Source organism: Chamaea fasciata, unplaced genomic scaffold (assembly GCF_029207755.1).
Source record: "Chamaea fasciata isolate MVZ Bird 193981 ecotype frontalis unplaced genomic scaffold, bChaFas1.0.hap1 SCAF_2, whole genome shotgun sequence".
In the NCBI taxonomy this organism is placed as follows: Eukaryota; Metazoa; Chordata; class Aves; order Passeriformes; family Sylviidae; genus Chamaea; species Chamaea fasciata.
Genome location: NW_027094087.1, coordinates 113,462,553 through 113,484,997, shown reverse-complemented (window position 1 = coordinate 113,484,997; position 22,445 = coordinate 113,462,553). Strand labels below are relative to the sequence as shown.

The 22,445-nt window shown below is 38.9% G+C and overlaps 1 protein-coding gene across 2 annotated transcripts in view; it reads right to left on the bottom strand.

The window, feature by feature from the left end:
- Positions 1 to 682: 682 nt before the first annotated feature.
- The window catches only part of BRWD1 (bromodomain and WD repeat domain containing 1), a 41,471-nt gene continuing 19,708 nt past the window's right edge, over positions 683 to 22,445 (bottom strand). Inside the window, exons 22-41 of one of the 2 annotated variants that reach the window (XM_066177150.1) lie at positions 22,254 to 22,339; positions 21,148 to 21,343; positions 19,842 to 19,958; positions 19,635 to 19,742; positions 19,172 to 19,296; positions 18,992 to 19,074; positions 18,528 to 18,639; positions 15,383 to 15,444; positions 14,458 to 14,613; positions 13,778 to 13,898; positions 12,044 to 12,169; positions 11,431 to 11,506; positions 10,900 to 10,944; positions 10,640 to 10,786; positions 9,820 to 9,972; positions 9,323 to 9,507; positions 7,681 to 7,916; positions 6,755 to 6,937; positions 5,322 to 6,299; positions 683 to 2,764 (exon numbers count right to left, since the gene is read on the bottom strand). In XM_066177150.1, coding sequence (XP_066033247.1) covers positions 1,620 to 2,764; positions 5,322 to 6,299; positions 6,755 to 6,937; positions 7,681 to 7,916; positions 9,323 to 9,507; positions 9,820 to 9,972; positions 10,640 to 10,786; positions 10,900 to 10,944; positions 11,431 to 11,506; positions 12,044 to 12,169; positions 13,778 to 13,898; positions 14,458 to 14,613; positions 15,383 to 15,444; positions 18,528 to 18,639; positions 18,992 to 19,074; positions 19,172 to 19,296; positions 19,635 to 19,742; positions 19,842 to 19,958; positions 21,148 to 21,343; positions 22,254 to 22,339 — 4,440 coding nt within the window. In that variant the 3' untranslated portion in view covers positions 683 to 1,619. The remainder of the gene's footprint in view (positions 2,765 to 5,321; positions 6,300 to 6,754; positions 6,938 to 7,680; positions 7,917 to 9,322; positions 9,508 to 9,819; positions 9,973 to 10,639; positions 10,787 to 10,899; positions 10,945 to 11,430; positions 11,507 to 12,043; positions 12,170 to 13,777; positions 13,899 to 14,457; positions 14,614 to 15,382; positions 15,445 to 18,527; positions 18,640 to 18,991; positions 19,075 to 19,171; positions 19,297 to 19,634; positions 19,743 to 19,841; positions 19,959 to 21,147; positions 21,344 to 22,253; positions 22,340 to 22,445) is intronic. The other variant, XM_066177151.1, reaches the window with a different exon arrangement.

The window sequence follows — 22,445 nt, the reverse complement described above, 5'->3', positions numbered from 1 at the left end:
AAAGACTGTGCTCTAAATAAAATTTTCTGGGGCAAGAACAATTTAAATTATTTTGGACTTCACATCGAAGTTTTAAGGAAGGAAGAAAAAGAGTATTTCTCTATATTGAGATAATACCAGGATAGCAAAAGACAATGTCAGTGAGGGTGTTGGAGAAGTGGCTCTCACTGATGCCAGCCCCCTTTTCCATGATGCATTTCCATTTGTACAAGGAGTTCTGTCATTATTCACCAGGATTGTGCAGCTGCACTAAATTTCTTTACCCCCAAACCCTTCCAGATCCCACTACCAGTCCAACCTGCTGGAATATCAATTCCCAAACTTGCTATTTCAGTTCAAATGAGCTAGGTCAGGATGAATCTGATATTCTGCCACATCTACTGAATGATGAAATCAGGCATCACCAGGTTTTCCAACGTGTGAGAAAGGGAAGCTGCAGAGCAAAGGAGGAACCCTGGAATAGGGAAGGAGCAGAGATTCCTGGTGTTGGGCTGAGGGGCAGCCATCGTGGGGCGCCCACCAGCACAATTCCAGGGAAAATTAAGGATTTAGAGTTGCTGTGTGTTCTTGTTGTTGATATGTGTTCAGCCAGGGACTTCCACATATTTTTCTGGAGAAATTTTCTTTCTTGTCAACAAGAGCCACCTCAAACAATGCGAAAACAGAAAATGTACTGCAATGCTCAGAAACTCGTAACGTTTAATCAATGGGAAATCCAACATTCAAACACTTTAAATATGGAAGAACAACGGAAATGTAGCAAAAAAAAAAAAGTCTGGAATGTCAGAATCCTGCACCTCAAGCTTTCCACGCATAAAGAAAACAGAACAAGTGTTTTGTTTGTTTTTCTATTTTATAAAGAAAACACACAAAAACCCTTTAGGCCCAAGAGTTCACCTGCATTTCATAATCTTAAAGTTTACAGTATAGAAGTCACATTAATGATGTACTACCTGTCAGCAGAACCCTCTGTTCACCAAAGCCTCTGGAACTGGCAATAAACTTCTTTGCTGCTAACTGCTTATCAGCAATGCCAGTACAGAACGTTTAACACCTGCACTGAATCAAGCTGTGAAGTTATCAGCCTCTTCACTCCTCTTTCTCTACCAGGTTTTTAGAGTGTGTAGTATTATTTAGAAGCCTGTTACTATTGTAGATGATTTCATACAGCATTAGAGATGTTTGAAACCTGTTCTTGAATGTTGCATGACCTAGGTAGTATTTCATTGCAGCACCCATAACAATAATACTCAACATACTGCTATTAACCTGTTTGCAGTGTTTAACATCTTTTTAACTCTTGTTTATATGTAATAAAATACCAGTAAAGACAAAAAAATTGCCCCTATAATGAGGCACATTTTGGCATCTGTGCTAAATGCTGCTACATGGGCAGGCAAGTGCAAGTCAAAATATTGAAAAAGGAGCAAGTCATCATCTAATCACATTCATTAACTTTTTCATAGAAAAATATAAATATATTCCCTGAAATGTAGGACAAAGAAGAGCCGGCGCCCACCAGGAGTTCTAGTGCTATTACCGATTAAAAAAAAAAAAAAAGGAAAAAAAAAAAAAAAGAAAAAAGAAAAGAGATGGGCTGGGCTTTCCTTTTGTTAAGGTTACGTTTCGCAGCCAGCGTCCTCGAGGGCTCTGTCGTCATCGTCGTCGCCGTCGTGGTAGCGCACGGTGCGCCGGCCGCCGTTCCGTGTGCGGATCTTGGAGCGCCGCCGCCGCTGCTGTGCCCGCCGGCACCCGCCGAACTCCGCCTCCTCCGAGTCCTGCTCCTGGCTGCCTTTCCGCCGTTTCCTCCGCTGCGGCCTCCGGGAAGGCTTCAGCGAGTCGTAGTTGAGCGTTTCTTTCCTGCCGGGTTTCGATCTCCTCTTGCGTTTCCGGGTTTCCGTGGCGTCGCTGCAGATGGTGGTGTCAGTCCCGGAGTCCGAGGAGAAACGGGTGAAGTTGGTTTTGGAGCTTCCTGCAGTCCCGGGGGCTTCCACATCCTCGGAGACAGAGCTTTTCTCCATTTTCTTCCCCCCCGTTTCGGATTCTGTTGTTTCTCTGAAGTCCTCCACTGGTTTTAATCTCTTGAAAGAAGCTCTGGGTTTTTTATTTGCTGCTACTCTGGTATTTTTAGTTTCAAGTTTAGCTAAGTCAGAATCTACCTCCTCCTCGGAGTTACTCGTACAATGGTTGTGGGCTGAAGCTGCCTGCCTAGAAATCCCCCAGTTCCCCCCATTTTCTACCTTGTGGTTTGTGGAATTCTCCTCCGAAGAGTTGTAGTCAAAATTATTCAGAGCTGCAGCACAGGGGGGTTTGTGTGGCTGCATGTGGTTATTATCACTCTGCTGCTGAGTCTCTGTCTCTGAGTCAGTCCTTTCATTCTCAGACTCAATAATATATTTCCTTTTAGAAACAGAAGACTCGGGGCAGGAAGGTTTTTTCCTGCCAGAAGCCTGCTCACTCTCATTCTCAGATTTGGAACAAGCTTCCACCTCGGAGCTGTTGAACAGCCTCTTCCTGCAGGCTGAGGACACACTGCCCTGGAGCTGCTTGCGGTTCTTTCTGGCTGGGTAAACACTTTCTGAGCTGGATAACTCCTCCTTGGCGTGGCTCATGATCTTGATCTTGTTGGCTGCCAGCGTGGCACACCTGCGGGGGTTCTTCTTCTCCCCCACGCCGGACACCTTGATGTGCTTCTTGTAGTTGATGATGCACGTCCTGCTCCGCAGCACTTTGGCACTCTGGCCGGCCTCCTCTGATGTTGGCTCTACAAAACAAAGAGAAGTTTTTTTCATGTCTTGCATCCCTGAAATTATTAGTTTATTACGCCCAAATGCTGCCATCTTTAATAGAATACTCAAATATGGAATTTTGTTTTTATTTAAACTGTTAAGTGCAATTTATCTCAATTCTTTACTGAAAATACCATCAGTATCCCAGGGGTACTTTTAACTCTTGAGATTGTCACTTTTCATGGTCTCAAGAGAGCTTTCTTTAGGAGCACCCTGTTAATTAGCTCAGAAATTACCAATTCCCTCACTTAGCAAATAAATGCTATCGTATTATTAATACTTGTATCATTAAAAGTTAATTTTTTCTTACTAGAATAAAACTTGCAACATTAATTACACATTTTAGGCCTTTTTATCTTAAAAAGGAAAATGGAATATTTCATGTGGATACAAGTTTCACAATTTTAGATGGTTTCAGGTGGAGAACATTGAAACCCTTCAGATCCTTAGTGACTTTAACACTCAAATTGCTGCTAACAGTGAATCTTCCATTCAGCGTTTTTTTAAATATAGAACTTGCTTATGTTGTGTTTTAAAACAAATATTCAATGTATAAATCATATTCTATGAGGATCAATGTTTCCCTTGTAAATAAAACCATTTGTACATATGAATTTAACAAACACCAAAAGTTCTTGAAGTAAATTTAAAAAAAATAAACAGAGGGAAAATTATGAGACATAAATTCCAATGTCCAGCTTGAGTACCAACATTAGCAATCTCTTCATATACCAAATTTGGTCCTTATTTAAACGTAGATCCTCTTATGTACTACTCCAGTATATTCCTATTTTCACATTTTCAAAGGATAATTAATTTCCTTTCTTTCTTAAGTTTCCAGAAATGATACATGAACATTACTATTTGTAGTAGTCGTATTGTGTGATGGCCAGAGCACAACACATTTCTGCTGCACACTGCAAAATGCTGTATAAAAGCTGTATTAATCCACAGACTACAAAGAAGAGTTAGATCTTGTATTAGACACTCTCCTGCAATATTATTAAGTAGCTGGAACACAAGGCTAAAGAATAAAGAAGTCCAGCCTTTCTGCAGCACTGCCAGAATATTAAAATTAAACTTTGTATATGAGATCTTAAATTTGGAACAAATCTATAATAAAATATATTGAAATTCCCCACCAAACATCCAGAATTAAAAGCTGCAAAGGTCCAGCCAGGTGACACAGGCAGAAAGAGGGAGCATTAAACCAAGCTGAGAGAGGTTTTAAAAGACACAAAGATGTGAAGGTCTGGTTTATCAGGGTGTCCTGGAGTTCAACTCCAAACCTGGAATATTGGGCAGGAAAATCCAGCCTTAGCTCCAAGCAGCTCAGCTGCAGGGGGCACTACAGCCCACAAGGCATTGGCACAATTTATCTGAAAACTTTGCTTTCAGTCTTTTCTGATATTTAGAATCCCATGCTGAACAGTACACATCTATATTATCTATAACATAATATACATTACTGAACTACATATAGACTGTTCTACATATCAAAATAGATTATATGCTATTTTTATTATATGTATTTCAAAAGTAACCAAAGCAAGGCTTCCACATTAATTTATGTTAAATAAATAATAAACATACAATAAACAAATAAATAAAAAAGAAATAATAAATAAAAATGTTTAGTTGGCTAATTGAGCAGTGTGTATATACACATACATAGTTACAGTTATATATATATATATAAAAAATATATATGTTTATTTGAAAAACTGAAACTCTACCAGGATACCACTATTAAATATACTGAAGTATTAAATGTAAGATCTTGGGACAAAACAAGTAAATATTCCTTGTGGAAAACTGTCAAGACAGAGTCATCTTAACAGACAATAGTTTTGTTAAGATTCTTAAAGCACATTGACAGGCTTGAAAGGATTACACCAAACACCAACTTCTGAATAGTCTTTTGAATTCCGAATCAGAACCAATTCCCTGATTTTATGAAGGCACAATGTACGTGACCTGGTTTAATAAACATCAGCATCATTCTCATGAGCTTAAAAAAAACCCCAACTCCAACCCAACTTTCTAAATCATGATCAGCCAGCAGACAAAGATCTGAGTGCCAGATAAAATTCCAGAATAAAACCCAAAAAGAAAAGAATTTAACTTTCTGAAACAAGTGGAATATAAATCTTACTTCTGCCAAGTGCCTGTCAGTGTTAAGGACTCCACACATCATTGACAGAAAAAAATCTCAAAGTCAAATTAAATTTCAGGTTCTGAAAAAGGCTCTCACGGATGTGAGAATAATTTAAACACCTTTCCATCAAATAAATTTTTAAAAATTATCAATAGAGTTACTCCAACTGAAAATAACAGTTGTAAATCTGCTGTAGCACAGAAAATCTCAACAGATAATTAAAGCAAGTAACAGAACTGCAAAGGAGAGGGTTTTGGTTACTGAAATCCTCAAAACAAGGAGCTGGACAAAGAGAGAACACTCTGCTCACTTGGAGATTTTCTCTGACATCTACTCAGTATTAAGAAATAGAGAAATACACTTTAAAATGTTACCTTTTCTAATGATTTTTGTTTTTCCTTTCCTCTTCCTCATCTTTGCTTTTGCAGAAGTTTCACAGTAATTGCTGTTATTGGAATCGCTCTCTGAGTCCGAATCTGATGAGTGATGGAAGCTGGAGGCAGCTCCAGATTTGGAACTCCTCACAATCCTAGTGGGCACCAAGCTCTCCCACACAAAACTCTTCTCCTCCTCTCTGGCTTCTGCTTCAGATTCTGCTGTGTCCTCTAAATCACTCAAGACTTTTGCTTTTTTTAAAGGAGGAGACAGCTGCAGCCCAGAGGCTTTCCTGCCATTCCACCTGTCTGACTCAGAGTCCGCCTCATCCTCAGAATTGCTCACTGCAGGCTTGTGATGTGCAGGTGTTGACTGGTCAGAAACCTTTTGGCTGCTCTCATCCTCAGAATTATGGCTTTTGGAGTCCTCCTCTGAAAGGTCCAAGGTGGGACTTTTCACTTTGGGAGACACAGAGCACACAGGGCCCCGGAGCTGTTTGTGCCCATTGCTCTGCCAGCTCTTCTGCTTGGCCTGCGTGTCGGGCTCAGAATCCGAGCTTCCATTCTCCGATTCACTAACAAATTTCCTTCGTGGAGCAGAGCAGCCAGTCTGAGAAAGGGTTTTCCTCTTGGTGAGCTGCTCTTCTACTTCTTTGTCACTCTCAGACTTTAGGCCTGCCTCATCCTCTGATCCCTCCAGCAGCATCCTCCTGGCAGCGGCTGAGGCATTCCGGTGTGGCAGCTTCCTGTTCCTGCAGATCCCGATGCTTTCTGAGCTCGACACCTCCTCCTCCACGTCACTCATCAGCCTCAGTTTGTTGGCAGCCACAGCAGCACTCCTGCGTGGGGTTTTCCTGTGCCTGCCCTTGCTGTTGCTGAGGGACTCGGATGTCACTGCCGAAGTATTTTCAGAGTCACTTCCATATAACTTTTTCCTGATCGTTTTCCTTGTATTCCCATTCTCCTGAAGAAGTGTTCCTGTAAAGGAGAGCAGTGATTTATAGCTGAAATATGAAATAGCAGCTTTGAAGTCTTGTCAAAACTGGGACTGGTTTAACCCACAGACATGATGCATTAAATATTTCCTAGTGACAGTCAGGGGCTTTTGCTGTCATGGATTTCAGATTCATTCTGGTTTTGTGACAACTACAACTTCTTTATGAATTGCTGCATTTTTCTTAAGATAGCGTTCCAAGTCATTCCCTCTCACCAGGCTCTTGGTTTCTGTCCTCTTCCCCTAGTCATGAAAAAATCTTTTAAAAAGTTGAGTGTAGTGAAAGCTTCAAAATTAGCACCAATTAAAAAATTAGTATCTTACATATACGACGATTTAAAAAAATATTAACCCCACTCAGTTATTTTTATAAATATGAATATATAAATATAAAGACTTGGACTTCCTTGTTGTTCACAACAATCTCCTACCACTCTACCTGTCTGTTTCCTCTGAGCAGCCCTGTTCCGAGTCAGCCTACGACTGCTGTTCCTCCTGCACACCCCATTGTGCAGGGGAGACGACACAGGAGCTCCAGAACAGCCTTTGCTGTCTTCTGAGCTGCTTGAGGAGGATGAAGATGAAGAAGATGAAGAAACCCCAGAACCTTCTATTTCACTCTCTGTTAAAACAAAAAAACAATTGGCAGTTAGAGTTCTAAACAGCTTCCAGTTAAGAGTTATATTCTGCTGATCCTGGAATCTTCAGAATTTCCTCACATTATCTTAAAATGCATTCTCATGCCTGAATGTCTAACAGGGATCAAACTGATACCTCAACAAAATCCATATTCATGTAATGTTCAGTGACAGGAAGCTTCTTTACCATGTATTTAAGTTTCAATTAAAATAAAACAGCTCTTTTCAAACACCAGATTTAAGTGAAAAACTCCCAAAACACAGAACATTTTCTAACAGATCTTACCAGAACTTGCATTCTGTTCTTTGAAATAAGCTGAATTTTTCGTCAAGGGGAGGTGTAGGAGAAAAGGCAAGGAAGTTTTTAAGTCTCAGAAACTTCTGTCATTTGCTAATTGTGGATGGCAATTTTTATATAACATATATATATATATACATATATGGGCATATAACCTGAATTTTATATAGTATCAATTATCAAATACTTCCCTGCTGACAGATTTAATTAATAAATTTACTGTATTCTACATGATTTCAAAGCAAAAAATCATGTCTAGTACACAAATCCTTTTATAACAATCACTGTAAATAACTTAAGTGTCCAAAATCCAGTCAAACACACAAAATTCTGCATCACACAAACACCCCAAACCTCGTGTAAAAAATTCCGTGTTAAAAACACAAAGCTCATTTAACAACTCAGAATGCAGCAATTCTAAATCCTGACCTGACGATAAAGCAGAACAATTGGTTAGTGTTGTGGATCTGGCTTTCCCATTCCTCTCAAAGGATGCCAGGCAGGCAGAATCCGAGGATTCTCCCGAGGAGCTCTGGTTGTAGGAGCCGGCGTTGGGTTTATGGCTTGTGACACAGGCGGCTCTGCTTGAGGTAGGCTGAGGAAAAGAATCTTCCTGCTCAGATTCAAGTTTGGCCTGAGACTTCAATGGTTTCTGCTTCAGATTTCTAGTGAGAGCAAGAGTAGTAAAAGCAACAGAGGTTGTAAAACTAGGAGAGAGAAGGCAATTATGTGTTTTAACAACATTTAATACGATTTTGTATTTCTGGGAGGGTATTTTTATGAGTTTATGTGGTGTGGGACAATCTTAACTCTGGCAAGGATAAACATGAAGTATTTTCATTAAAATAACAGTCTGCACTCCTAGGGAAGTCATACAAGAGGAAACAATCTTTCTCTGCTCTGAGGAACAGAATTTAATGGTGGATGTCCTCCAGATAATTCATGTTCTCTCATTTTCACTGCAGCAGCAGTCTCAATTCCTGCTGGATTCCCAGCCTCTGGTTAATTGCACATGAGCCTCCAACTAAATGCTATCCAGGCAAGCATTATTCCGCAATAAACTGAGTTGCCAACACACACAGAAGGTGAAACCTTACAGACTGTTCACTGTTTCAAATACGAAAACCTCACTAAGTTGATCCTTTCTTACCTCCACATGCCTGAGTGCTTCCTACCATCCTGCTCAGTCCATTATTTTCACTTACTGAACTGTTTTGTCAGTTTTTTTCCTTACATTGCAGATTTTCAGACATTCATCCAGGCGCACAAGGTGTATAAATTCTGTTATCCCAAACCTCACTTCTGCTGTGCCCCACTGAACAGTCACACATAATTCTCCAGATATGAGCACAAAAAAGATTCAAAAGACAATTTCTGCCTATCCTGGTTTGTGGTTATGTTAAAGTATAAAAGTAATCCCCTGAAATTAGATTCTTTAAAAAAAATTAAAATTATTACTCCTACCCTTTCCCTGCTAGAGAAGGAAGACTGGACAGCAGCAGAAGGGAAAAGCTCAGTTTCAGTAATTTACCACATTTAACTTTTATATTTTGTCCCACTTTGTCCCACATGCAAATTAAGAACAGGAGTTAATCATGTCAAACAGCAGTTGTGTCAAAAGCTTGTTTGCCTTCCAAAGAGAAACGGCAGATCTGGCTCCCAGCTGAATGCTACAGCAAGGGACAATTTCAAGAAATTCTATAGGACTGACTTTATTCTGCATGTAACTAAATACGTAATTTATACAGATTTTCATCTTTGTAATATATCCAGCAAGTAAATCTTTGCTTCATTCCTCATTATTTCAGTTATATATTGATTTTCTGATTCAAATACTAAAGAAAAACCCCACCTTTTCTACTCTAGTCTCCTTATATTTATCAGTTTTATATTATAAAAAAGCCCCTGGTCTTAACATAATTTTCCTACTACATGAAAATTATAAAAAGTCTCACTGGGGTTACAAACCACTTAAAAAACTAATTGTTCCCCTCTTCACAGACTAAATGTGAGAGTAAATATGAATATCAGTCAGCTGAGATAAATCTTTAAACCTTCATAATTTGATTACCTGAGCATTTTGGTGGGCTGCTGCACTGAGCTTTGATTATTAAACCTTTGATTATTAAATCTTCTTGTGTACCTCTGGTTCCTCCGGAGCTTTTCATTCTGTTTCTGCCCATTTTTGAAATCTGAAACAATTCTTCGGATTTTCTCTTCAAACAGTGCTGACAATCTCAGGGTCATACTGTAAATCTAAGTAAGGAAGTGGTTTCTATTAAAAACAGAGCCTTTGATCCAAGACTAGTATTTGTAATATGAAAAACTGCACAGAAAAGCAATAGGAAAAGCACAGGCAGTCCTGTGCAACAGAAAATGAATATATTAAATATTTTTGTCCTATTTCTCTCCACTGTCTACCCAACCAGCAGCTTTATCAAAAGTACCAACAAACAAATTGCAAAGTAAGATTTAATTTCATTAAGACATTCACAAACCCCCAGATATTACTATTACAAGATTACAAGATATTATTATAATAATATTATAAGATATTATAACAGCTACCTTTGACTTTTTGTTTGGGGTATAAGATTTTGCATTACTGAATATCAGTCTGATATCTTTGCACAGTTCCATTGGAGTGTCATAATTCCCAGCTTCCAGAGTTTCCTTCACTGTACCAAAATCCATTGGAGTGTCTATAATATGTCTGTAATCCTATAAAAAAAATGAAAAATAGATTTCTGTGAAAGTATAAAGGAAAAAAAAATAGCTTTTGAATTTTATTTCTGTCATTTAGGAGTAGCTAAAATTACACAAATTATCTTCAGCAGCAGTGGAAAGAGAAGCACCACAGCAGAAATCAACACTTTTGCTGAGAAAGGATGATTTAAAAACTCCTTTTCATTATCCCCTGAATTTTACTGAGAGAAACAGTGGATCTGGTATAAAAAACCAGCCAAAAATAGCCCCAAAACACAATGACAACACAAAAAACCCCAAATCAACCCCCATCAAAACACCTCAATCTTTCTTTCCCTCCCATTCATGTTTTTTAGAGAATCTCAAGATGCTTTTAAAACCTGAAGTGAGACTCAAAATGTGGAGTAATCAGGAAAAGTTATGTGTCGAAAAGAAGTTTTTGTCCTTTAAATTAATTTGTTTTTAGAGACAAAAGACACTGAGGGGATACTAAGATTACCACGAACAGCTAAAAGAGAGCGAAAAGATCAAATTCATACCTCAGGCTCACAAAACAGATTTTAGACCTTCAAGAAACTCGTTTTAATTAAGAAAATACAGATGTTTCTAAATAATTCCCTTACAAGGCACAGTAAGGCAGCAAGAAAAACCCAATCTATTAAAGCTATCAAGTACAACTTACAGGATATTGATCCAAATCAACTGGCTGCCTGAAAGGTTCAGAATCCTCACACTGGAAAATTAAATTCACCAGTTCCATGCACTGCTTCTTCCAACAGTTCTCATCATAGCCACTTTTCAGATTTTTTCCTTTTTTTAAGCCCTGTCCCTTGAGGGAAACAACAACAACAACAAAAAAAAAGTTAGAGAAAGCATTACTGGAATACAGCACGAAAAAATTCAACCTGATTTGAGTTATAAGGTAAGGATTGGCCAACTCACTTTTCTCCTTCTGTATGATGTTCTTGGAACACATTTTTCATCGTCCTGCACAAAAAAAAAATCAGTTATCTTAAAAGTGATGTAGGGAAAAATGGGTGATGAAGGCTAGAAGTGTCATTAGATTTGAGACTGTGGTAAAATTAAATTTTCTTCTTAATTCTTTCAGTAAGACAAAAGATGAGCATAAAAGAATACAACACATGATCTGGGAGACTTGGAAAGCAATATCCTAGATAAGGACAAGAGCTGGAGTCTCGAATCTTCAGTGGTTGAGAAAAGGAAAAACCACCATCAGCAACTGCAATTAGGAGTTACCCAACAGCTTTGAACTTCAGTGACTAAATATGACCAGTAATGCAATTCACTGATAAAAAAATGACATAAAACGTTCATCAAAATTCCTAATATAGTCCATGTTTGTATTAGCCATATAAAGAACTCAGCAATTTTACCAACAATATTTGAAGATTGCTGGTATTTTCTTACCACCCGAAATTAGTGGAATTTTCCACAAAAAAACCCCCAACTTACCAGATCAGCATCATGACAATCTTGTTCATCATCTGTTGTGCTACATAATTCAAAAATGTTTGTACAGTCCTGGTCACTGCAATGCAATTAAATCTCTGTTACTGGAAGAGCAAAAACAGCTGTTGTTCCCTAAATTAAGCTCAACCACAACCAAGTGCTCCATATAAAAGGGAAGACAGTAACTGAGTATTAAATGGAATTTAAAAATCAGAATTAGGGATTTGAAAGGGGCCTGTCCAGCTGCAGGAAGGCTGCCCACACTCATTTCAAAATAAACCTCTCAGTTTATTTTAACCTTTCATTTAAGTCAGACAAGCTACAACAGCATCTTCTACACAGGACAGCACAGAAGTTACTTTTTACAGGCTGAGCTACTTAACATACTCACTGCCAAGTGACATTTTGGAGCAGTAACACCAGGGAAAAAGCGAAAATGCCTCTAGGCTAAACATTTCAGTATTTAAGGTAACACTCAGAATTATACACCTGTCCTTACAGTGCACTGAGAAGAGTCAAAGCAGGGCTCACCACAAAGGGACATTAAGCTGTTTTTACTTTCCACTGTTCAAAAACATGACGATTCAAGCAATGTTTAGGTTAAAATGCCACTTACTTGATAAACTTTAGGAGCTGGGTGGTGATTTTTTTTGCAGCTCTGGCAATAGCACTTCCAGGCTCATTGAAGGTTCGGGCATTGCTTTCAATGTATCTGACTTCCCAAACCAATGCTGAAATCCTCCTTCAAATTAGAAAATACTGCACCTTTAATACTAAAGAAAAGCTTAAAACCAGCAAAAATTTTATCTCTGTAATTTTCCCTCCATATTAGCTTTAGATGTCCTCTGTTTTAGGACAGTCTTTAAGGCAGTCTCAAACTTTTCCTTCACATGGAAAACCCAAGGAAGCAAAACTAACAATGTACATCTTCCGTCACTTATCTCCCAACTCATTATTGGTAACTCAGACAGTTTGTGACAAACTCAGTTAATTCAGCTGGCCAAGTAAGCACTAGCATTTGTTACCCCTAAATCATAAAATGCTGCTGAAATTATCCCAAGGACTGTAGATTTCCTGGAATCTTTAAAAACATAAGAATTTTTTAAAAGCTTACATTTGATTTATTCAAAAGGAGAGGGAAGACTATAATTTAATAACTACTATAAATTAGCACACTTCTTCTGGAAATATCAGAAGGTGCTTGTTACAAAGCCCTGAGAAATGGAACACAAGTTGAGTCATACCTGAGGAACTTTTAATTAATAAATGCAAAGCACAAGCAATTAAAAATGAGTGACAAGAGCTTTGTCTAATTACATTTTTAAAGACATCCCAGCTATGATGTCCCTTTCTGTCTTCCCTTAAATACCTTACTTTGAGGCCAACTGACCACTGAGAACAGTGCCCCTGTAAAATGACAGATTTGAGAAACTGCTACAAATTGAAATTATAACTTGACAGAAATGAGCTGCCACAAACATGTCATTTCATTTTTACAACTCACTTCATTTACAACAGTTCCTTATACCTGTGAAACAAAGATATCCCAAGTCTGCAGTTCTTCACCTACAGAATTTCTAATTATTTCCCACGACATTTTTTCCATCTTATACGGGAGGAAAATTACTATTAATGTCTCTTCACTGTATTTACAGACACTGTATGCAGGTCCAGATGGAGAATACTCAAATTTATTTTCAAGCTATGGCTGACCAGCACATCCAGCAAACCAGAGTGTTGTCATCATTACACTCTTCCCTCTTTTTCTTCTGTAAGTTTTTATCATTTAAAATGCTGCTGTTAATATTTAACACTTCACCTCTGGCGTTTAAGCTCCTTTCTGAAAACAGCAAGAGCTTAACCTTCTCCAAGTTCCAAGTAACTTATGGACAGTGCTTCAAAATCTGAATTGTCATCAGCAGTGAAGTAACTTCAGGGAGTTTTTTAGTATTTGCTGATTTCAAACAGTGAGTTTCTCAAAAAAAGAATGTCAGACTAAAACTAATAAAAAACTAAAAGAGCTAAACTAACACACAGCAAGAACTTCTCTCAGTTTTGCCATCTCTCTTCAATGTGGCAAGAGTTTCATATTATTCATTCCTTATACTTGTAAGGATTTTGTTTGTCAAATAAATAGTTTTCTCCAATTTTTCTCCAAAAAAGCTCTTTTGCCAAACCAGCTAAGGGGAGGGACCATTTAGGTTTGCTCTCCAAAAAAAACCCATTCAAAGGTTTTCTCCCAAAATTTGCCCTAAACCAAAACAATTGTAATTCCAAATTGTAACTGTAATTCAAAACAATTGAAGAGTTCCCAGAGGAGTTTCCCCCTGGCTGCCCTGGCAGCACTGACCTGTAGAACCTGTTGGCCAGGCGGGTGCGGATGGTGTTGAGGTCCGTGGGATATGCGATCACTGTGCAGTACTTGGGGTATGTGCACAGGTCCACTGGGCCAGCAAAAGCGGCTGAGATGTCTGGTTAAAAACAGCAAAAACAGCAAAAATTTAACTGTTTGACCTCATTCTTTGGCCTTCCAGTGCCTGAAGACGCTGACAGGAAAGACAGAGAGACAATTTCCAAGGGATAGAGTGACAGGACAAGGGGGAATAGTTTCACACTGCCAGAGGGCAGGTTTGGATGGGATATTGGACAGGAATCGTTCCTTCGGAGGGTGGGCAGGCCCTGGCACAGGGTGCCCAGAGAAGCTGTGGCTGCCCCTGGAAGTGTCCAAGGCCAGGAGCATGAAGCAACGTAGGATAGTGGAAGGCTGGCTTCCTGGTCTCTCCCAGCCCAAGCCATTCTGGGACTCTATTTCAAAGCCTGTAGGTCCATGACAAGTGAATGGGTGTTATAAAACCAATCATGTATAAAATCATAAAGATCTCAGTACAAACACAAAGAACTGCACAGAAAAAAATTGCTCATTAAAGTACTTTGTCACTGGGAATTTTTAAAAGATGCCATGGATATTCCAGGCTCTGTTTACAAATATAACACCAAGAGAAAACAACCTGAAGCTCAGCTCACACTCACCAAGAGTCATGAGCTGATCAATCCCACGGATAATCCGTTCACAGGCCTCATCACGGGACTTCATCCCCCACTCCCCCTCCTGGGGTTTGTACAGGAGCTTCTCCACCTCTTCCAAAGTCACAGAGACACTCGCTCCTAATTCTTCAGGCTGATCAACTACAGGCAGCAAATTGGGGAAGAAGTGAGAACAAGATAAATTGCTGAGCACTCACAGTTATTAAATAATTGTATGCTTGCAACTGACAAGAAAAATCCTTCCCTTGAAGTAGAGTTTAATACTAAGGCTGTAGGAAAAAATTTACACAAACTGGATACAATCAGCAAAATGTTGTAAATTCTGTTTTTCTGCAGTTTTCAATTGAGTTTATCATCTTTTTGACAGCTTACTCAGTTAACTACTTCCTCAGTATCTCCCAACTTTCCTCCCTCCTCCCAGCTGGTACTGACAAGTACTGGAAAAGTGAAATTTTAAGACAAACCACAAATGCCACTCTTTTATTTACAGATAATCTGGATTTGACCAGCAAACTTTATAAATTGTTGGTTCTAAACTATGTGCAGTAAGGATTTGTTGGCTGGAAATTCTTTATTTATATTCTTCTTGCACCCCTTTGTATTATAGTATACTACAACAAATTCATAGTTTGAAACTAAAGATGTTTTTTGAAACCTGACATTTGGAAGTAAACCTTACATTTATTCTGTAAGCCAGAGCTACCATTTGAAGTATTTTTCTTCAAAACTGCTCTAGAAGATGCAAGAGGAAAAAATATAGGTACATTCAAATGAAAATTAAAATTCACTAAATTTGAATCAAGACTCTTTAAGACAGGAATCACCTCAGGCCCACTACCTGCATGAAACAAAGGAACTGGAAGGAGGGAAAAGCACATTTAAACTGTTTTTCTAAAGAGCTTCTACCTACCATTATCAGGGACTGGTTCCATGTCCCACGGGCTCAGCTTTTCAATTTCACCATTGTCCCATCTGATTCACCAAATAAAAAAAGAAAACAATAATTTAAAGTTACCTTGACTCAGAAGTGTTCCCTCCAAGCATACTTAAGTCTATAAGCACATTTAAATTACAGCTACTTGTCGGTATTGACAAAATACACTGTAAAAACATGTACATAAACAAAGGTATTGGTCTGCAATCAGCAAAAAGGAAACATTCTTCATAATCAATTTCAGATTAAAATTGGGCTCCTGATTTTGGCTGTATGCAACTTACCCAATGAATAAATCAATTTTACAGAGATTGTATCAAGAAGATGAAGAAGAAAAATAAGCTGCACATTTGGCAGAGGGAGATAACATCAAGGGAAAGATTTGAGAAATACACAGCAGAGGATTTTTCTTGCTGATCACAGCAGGAGTTGTGCAAGTCCATGGATTAAGGGAGAAGAGGAAGTGAGGAATTTCATGTGCTAGCATGCAAATTTATGGGGCAGAGGACATTAAGACAAAGCAAAGAATAAATATAAAATGAAGAAACTGAAGTTAATTGAAGTCCAAGACAAAGCAAAAGCAACACAAGTGTTACTGACAGATCCGGATATTCACTCTGATATTGAACTATTAGGTGTGAACATCATTCTGAGATTTCTCCAAATCCCCCCACATTTGGGCAGATTTTTACATGTTTTTAAAAACACAGAAAACACGAATGAATTTTGAAATTTTCAAGGTAAAAAATATCTGACTGGATCATCTTCACACCTCACTGATCCAGAGAGACAGAAGTACCCTGTATGCAGTGCTGGATCCTTCCTACAGCTGGATTAATCCTTATTGTTTCCATCTTTAGTTTTTATTACAAGCACATAGCCGAAACAAATAGATCAGACTGCAGTTCACAAATTTCCCTCCAGAGCTTAGCAGCTTTGCCAGCAGTTTCCTGTCAAAGTTCTCCAAATTCCTGGGTCTACTTTTGATGCCTTAATAAACTCAGATATTTGGACTAATGCCTCCAGTGTATTTCTTTCAAACCAACTGGAAACTGAAATGACCATGTTCAGAGTATTTTATAACTAAAGCCCTGCTCTGGCAAGAGGAACACTCTGTTGTTTTGAATTTCCCAATGCCTTGGGAAAACTTGGATCATTCAGCCTGTTTGGATTTTTATGAACTAAGAGTCCTAAAGGTTGATCTGTTCAGTTCTCTTCCCCAGTTATTGTACAATACTTCACAAGTTGTTGATACGCACAAATGGATATATTAATTCATAATTTTGCATGTAAGACTTTATCAAGAGTTTAGTACAGCTTAAGCCTCACTTAGTTCTGCTTAAGTTTCACTCATCCAGCTAATGCAACTTCATAATAAATCAAGCTGCTTCTACACAAACACCTGTTATTGTCTTGCCAATAAAATAATAAATAAATTGAAAATTATCTTCAATTAATTTATTTTCCATACAACAGTAACAGCGATAAATTGAAGTAAGCATGACAAAAAGAGCAACAGACCCAGCCAGGTCACAAAACCCAAATACAGCTGCCAAACACTCCAGGTGTTTTCATACACATATCTTAGGATTCTGCTCTAGAAGAGCTGTTTGTGAGGCAGGTAGAATGAAGTCCTTTTGGAAAGGGATCTTGAGGAACACAGCATTCCTTCCTTCAAAGCAGCTCTACTTTTCTGTTAAAGGCTGATGCATTAAAATACTGAAATATCCTTTAAGTCTTACAGGAGAAAGGAGGCCAGGAAATTAGCACCAGGCTTATGTTCATACTGGAAGCCTGATTTGGAACTGGCCAAGAAAAATCCAAAGCCCACCTGAACCTGCTCCTAAGGAATATTTGTGGTACGCAACAGAACACATGGAATGGATGGAATATAGAAGGGAAGATAACAGGCAAGAACTTCAGTCTCAGAGTTACTGCCACCTTCCCAAGGAAAATCACTGAGAGAGAAGACAAGTAGATGAGACAAGGAACCAAAACATGTAACACAATCTTGGCAGTTTCACTGGATTATCTATTAGCTGTAACATCTCCCTTCTTTGTGGTGAGCAACAGGTTCAGAAGCCTTTGAGTGGAAAAGCAATTAAGAAGTCCTCCAACAATGAAACTGTGACTACTAAATGTACTGTGTAAGATATGGGAACTATCTCTGAGCATGCTGGAAATAGGAATATTGAATCTTGACTGTTTATTCTCCTTACAGTCCTTCTTTGCTGGGGGAAACCAAACCAAGCAAAATCCCAGAATCATCCTTTCAGTGCCTAAAGGAGGTGACAAGAAGGCTGGAGAGGGACCTTCACAAGGGCAAGGAGTGAAGGACAAGGAGGAATGGCCTTAAGCTGTAGGAGGGAACGCTTAGATTAGATACCAGGAAGGAATTCTTGACACTGAGGGTGGTGAGGCCCTGACACAAGCTGTAGCTACCTCATCCCTGTAAGTGTCCAAGGCTAGGCTGTTTGGAGCTCTGAGTAACCAGGGACAGTGGAAGGTGTCCCTGCCCATGGCAAGGGCTTGGAACAAGATGATCTTTAAGGTCCCTTCCAACCCAAACCATTCTCTGATTCTATTCCAGACAGCTTGGACAGGGCAGGACAAGGTCAGTATCCTTAGTGTGAGCACTGAAGTCCAGAGATATCTTTGTTTACCATTCCCCTCCTTTGTGTGAAGGCCTCTTTGTTGATATGAAAAAGGATGCACAATGTGAAAGACAAAGCGTGAGGACTTGAGGCATAAGGACCTTGATGCCAGCAACCGCAGAGGAGATTCGGCATCCCCAAACCAACTATCAGTGCAGACCAATAATTAATGTTCACAGAAAACTGCAATGCTTGCTTTATGGAAGGGACCTAGAATTACTCAGTACAGGAAATATGAAGAAGTCAACAACTGCTTTTACCATATTACTACTCATTAACTAGTTGCCACAAGTTCTTGCATATCCACACTGTGCTACAGCAGCAACTTAAAACCATTAAGAAGTGAGTAAAATACCAGGAGTAAAATAATTTAAGTGAATAATTTATACATTATCATAGCAATGAGGCAGTCGTGTGAGAGCAAAGGCACTCTAATAAGGTTGTGAATAAAATCTTTTTGTACTCACTTGACACTGTAACACTGGAAGTGGCTGTCTGGATACTGAGGCTGGTAGGGTTCCTGCCCCAGCACAGTCCCAAACCACCAGGCATCGTCAATAATGGAGCGGAACCTGTCAGCTGCAGCAAACACAGACACTCTGCTGAGAGGAGGATTTAACCCTGTGGCTGCCACAGGCAATCAGAAAAACTTCTGATAAATGTACTGCTTGATTTCTCTCCATAATAAAGTTCTAGATCCACTGACATGTAAGTCTGTTATTTAGCTTTAAAATTTAAAAAGGGAACAGAACAGTCTGGATACGTATTTTGGTGACTGTATTTACATCTACTGCAGTCCCTCCAAGGTTCAAATTTCTGACTCTTGCCTACCAGAGAACCCTCTGACCCTGCAAAGAGCACATGCAGCAATTAGCCAAGGACACATTTGTGATTTCAAAACTGTTCAGTCCAGCATTCAGCAAACACTTACAGGCCTGCCAGTTCCTCTGCCGGGCTTCATCGTAGAACTGACGTAAGATAAGGAAGTCGATGACGTCTGGCATGTCATGGTACCTGGATAAAAAAATCATCACTCACGTGTATCTCAGGGCTTTAGGAAGACAAAAAACATATTCTTAAACAATTTTCAGGGAACTAAAACTGCACATACCTGATGGAAAATGATTTGTCTGTGTGTTTACCAGTGGCATGATCTATAAAGGCAAGCTTGAGGCAACACAACGTGGGAGGACCAACTTCGTATCTAATTCCAACAATTTTTACCAATTCCTGATCCTACAGGTAAGAACAAATGGCTTCAGCAAGTTTTATCTTAGGGACCATGCAGAGAACTGTTAGTTAAACATGAATTAACCAACTGCACCCATATGCAAAATCCTGAATTAGATTTGAGATTTCAGTGGAAGGCAGTCTGTCAGCCTTAGGATTTTAACAAAAGTATTTCATTTGGCTTCCCACAGAAAATTCTGAAGACAATCTGATAATTGTTCACACTTTCTCCATAGGGAAATATTAGTAACAACCCCACAAATCCACGATTTGCAAACAGAATAATAAAACTCTTGACTCACAGACTCTGTTATAAACCCACAAAACCTTCACTGCAGACCTACCCTAAGCACCACTTTTCTCCAAGGCTCCTTGTGGGGATTCAGTTCATAAATGTTATTTCTTCTCACTGCTTCAATGTAAGCTTCGTGCCCTTGTCGGAAATATATCACCTAAAAAAACACCCCAACAAGCCCGAACAGTGAATGTTTTCCTGTATTTAGCAATTACAATAATCACAAGCATTGGAAGATTTAAATCCATGTCCATACCTCATCCCCCATCTGAGGGACAAACGGGGACCTTCGGAGAGCTGTGTCTGTGATCCAGACTGGAGGGTGCCAGTCGTAAGACAACTCCATGTTCAGTGGTTGTGCTGCAGCATCCGCCTTCACAAAATCAGACAAAATGGAAATGAATGATAAACAAACCCTTCCATTTTGACTTGGCAGACAACAGCTTAACTCATAAAGGACTAATCTGCAGCATTTCCAAACAGTATCAGCAGAATTCCTCCAGGGTTTTGCTTGAGTTGTATCTGTATTTGTAATTCTAATACTAAACACTCCTTTCCTACCTGGAGATTATAGGGAGCAAGTCATTATTATGCAGGCCCTAGCAGAAAGTTTTATAATTTAGATGACAGTCTCAGTTCCCAATTAAAAATTAATCACGCTGCAAGAAACTGTTTGATTCTTCTTAGAAGAAAGTGAAAGGATAGAGAGAAAAACAGACCAAATGTATCAAAATTACCCCAGGCTTAAAAAAAAGTATTTGTTTGCTTCTTTATGAGAGAAAACAACTAACAGTAGTTATTGTAACTTAGGATAATTGTTTAAATTAACTTAAAAAAATGTGTAGCTTAAAACAGAGTAATTACAGTAATTTATAAAAAGTTTAAAAATTCAACCTAAGTATAAAATGGCCACCACCAATGCAGCGACTGTGTCACCTGTGCATTAAAACAGGTAAAAACCCAGACAGCTTAAACAAGTTAGAGAGTCACAGAATGGGTTGGGTTAGAAGGGACCTCAAAGATCATCCAGTTCCACCTCCTGCTATGGGCAGGGACATCTTCAAATATCCCAGGTTGCTCCAAGCCCCATCCAACCTGGCCTTGGACATTTCCAGGGATGGGGCAGCCACAGCTTCTGTGGACAACATGCGGAAAACATGTCCCAGTGCCTGACCACCCTCAGAGTTACGAATTCCTCACTAACATAATCTAACCCTGCCCTCCTTCAGTTTAAAGCCAACCCCCCTTGTTTTATCCCTTGGAAATAGTCTGATACTCTGTCTTGATATTTATTTAACACATTCCCCTTTAATACCATCAACCTTGAGAACCCTAATCATTTGGAAAATGCAAGTGCCTTCATCTGGGATGCAGATTCTTCCCGACAAACCAGCAGATCCCTCACACTGAGAATCCCAAATCAATTCCACGTGCCCTGTGTGTGGTGACACAAAGATCCTTGGCTAATGGCAGTAACAATTATTTTAAGTTTCTAACGAAGACACCTAACCTCTAGGAGAGAAATTAATTGGAGATTGTGCAGAAAAAATGAAAAAGTGTACCTCCTCCTGCTTTTTTGGTTTGGGTTTTTTCCTCCTCTTCCTCCTTCTCCTCTTAGGAGGAGAGGATTTCTCAGCTGACACCTCGTCCTCGGAGGTGCTGCAGTACCTGAGCACTTTCCTGCGTGAGGTGCGCACCGGAGGCTGCAGGTTGATCCCAGCGTCTGCAATCCAATCGGAATATCTGCTCGAGGAATCGCTGTCCACACAGGGCAGGAGAAACAAAAACACAACCAAGCTCTCACCACTTCACAATACTCTGAACTCCCTCAGAAAAATACCAGCAGATAGCAAATGCTGTTGGAAGCAACTTCAAAACAACTTTGCCTTGCTGTAACCATTACTTGGCTTGAAGCTTAATATGATTTTTTGGGAGAATCCAGTAATTCAAAGTACATTTCTTTAAACAACTAAAGTCTGGTGATTTCTAAAATCAATAATTTTATTCAAGAAAATCCTGCAATGGAATTCTGGACTAATTAGGAGCCCTCCCCAAGGAACACATGAACCAAATGCTGCTTAAATTCTTTACACTTATTCAAATCTCAGCTACACATCCACATTCCCTCTGAGTATTTTTTATTTCTAGTACTACAGAATTCTAAAAGAATATCTAAAATAACCAAAATGAAGTGATCAAAAACTTATCTAAAACACTTCTACATAAAACTAGAAATTTTTAAAAATTCAAGAGTTTTAAATTTTTTTTTAAGAGCAAGGAAAAAAAAAAAAAAAAAGAACCAATCCCAAAACTCCCCAAACGAAGTTGGGAAAATAAAAATCTCAAATGAAATTTTTCATTCCTCCAAAACCAGACCGAAACATATTATAGAAATATTCCAGACTCTCATCTCTCTTTGCCATATGGCAAAAAAAGCAGAGGGACTTGGAATTACATTAAAAAATAGATATGTTTTGGTGAAATGGAACAGTAAATAACAATACAACATGTCAGTGAAGTATATGAATTATATCTTATAAGATTATTATTTATATTATTATTATTGTCATCATATGATCACATCTGAAGCACAACAGAGCTTTCATACAACTCTTAATTTGTCAAAATTCAAGTAAAACTCATTATGGGATGTGTTTTTTCACTTTACCTAGAACTGTTGCTGTTGCTTTTCTTGTCACTTCTCCACTCTTCCTCTTCATCAGATGAACCAGAGCCCTCACTTTCTTCAGCTTCCTAAATTTAAGAACACAAACTCAAGCCAAACCCATGTTTTAAGGGTCTGAAACTTAAAAACATGTTGTCCATATTATCAAATTTAGAAGAAGTTTGGTAAAAAGTT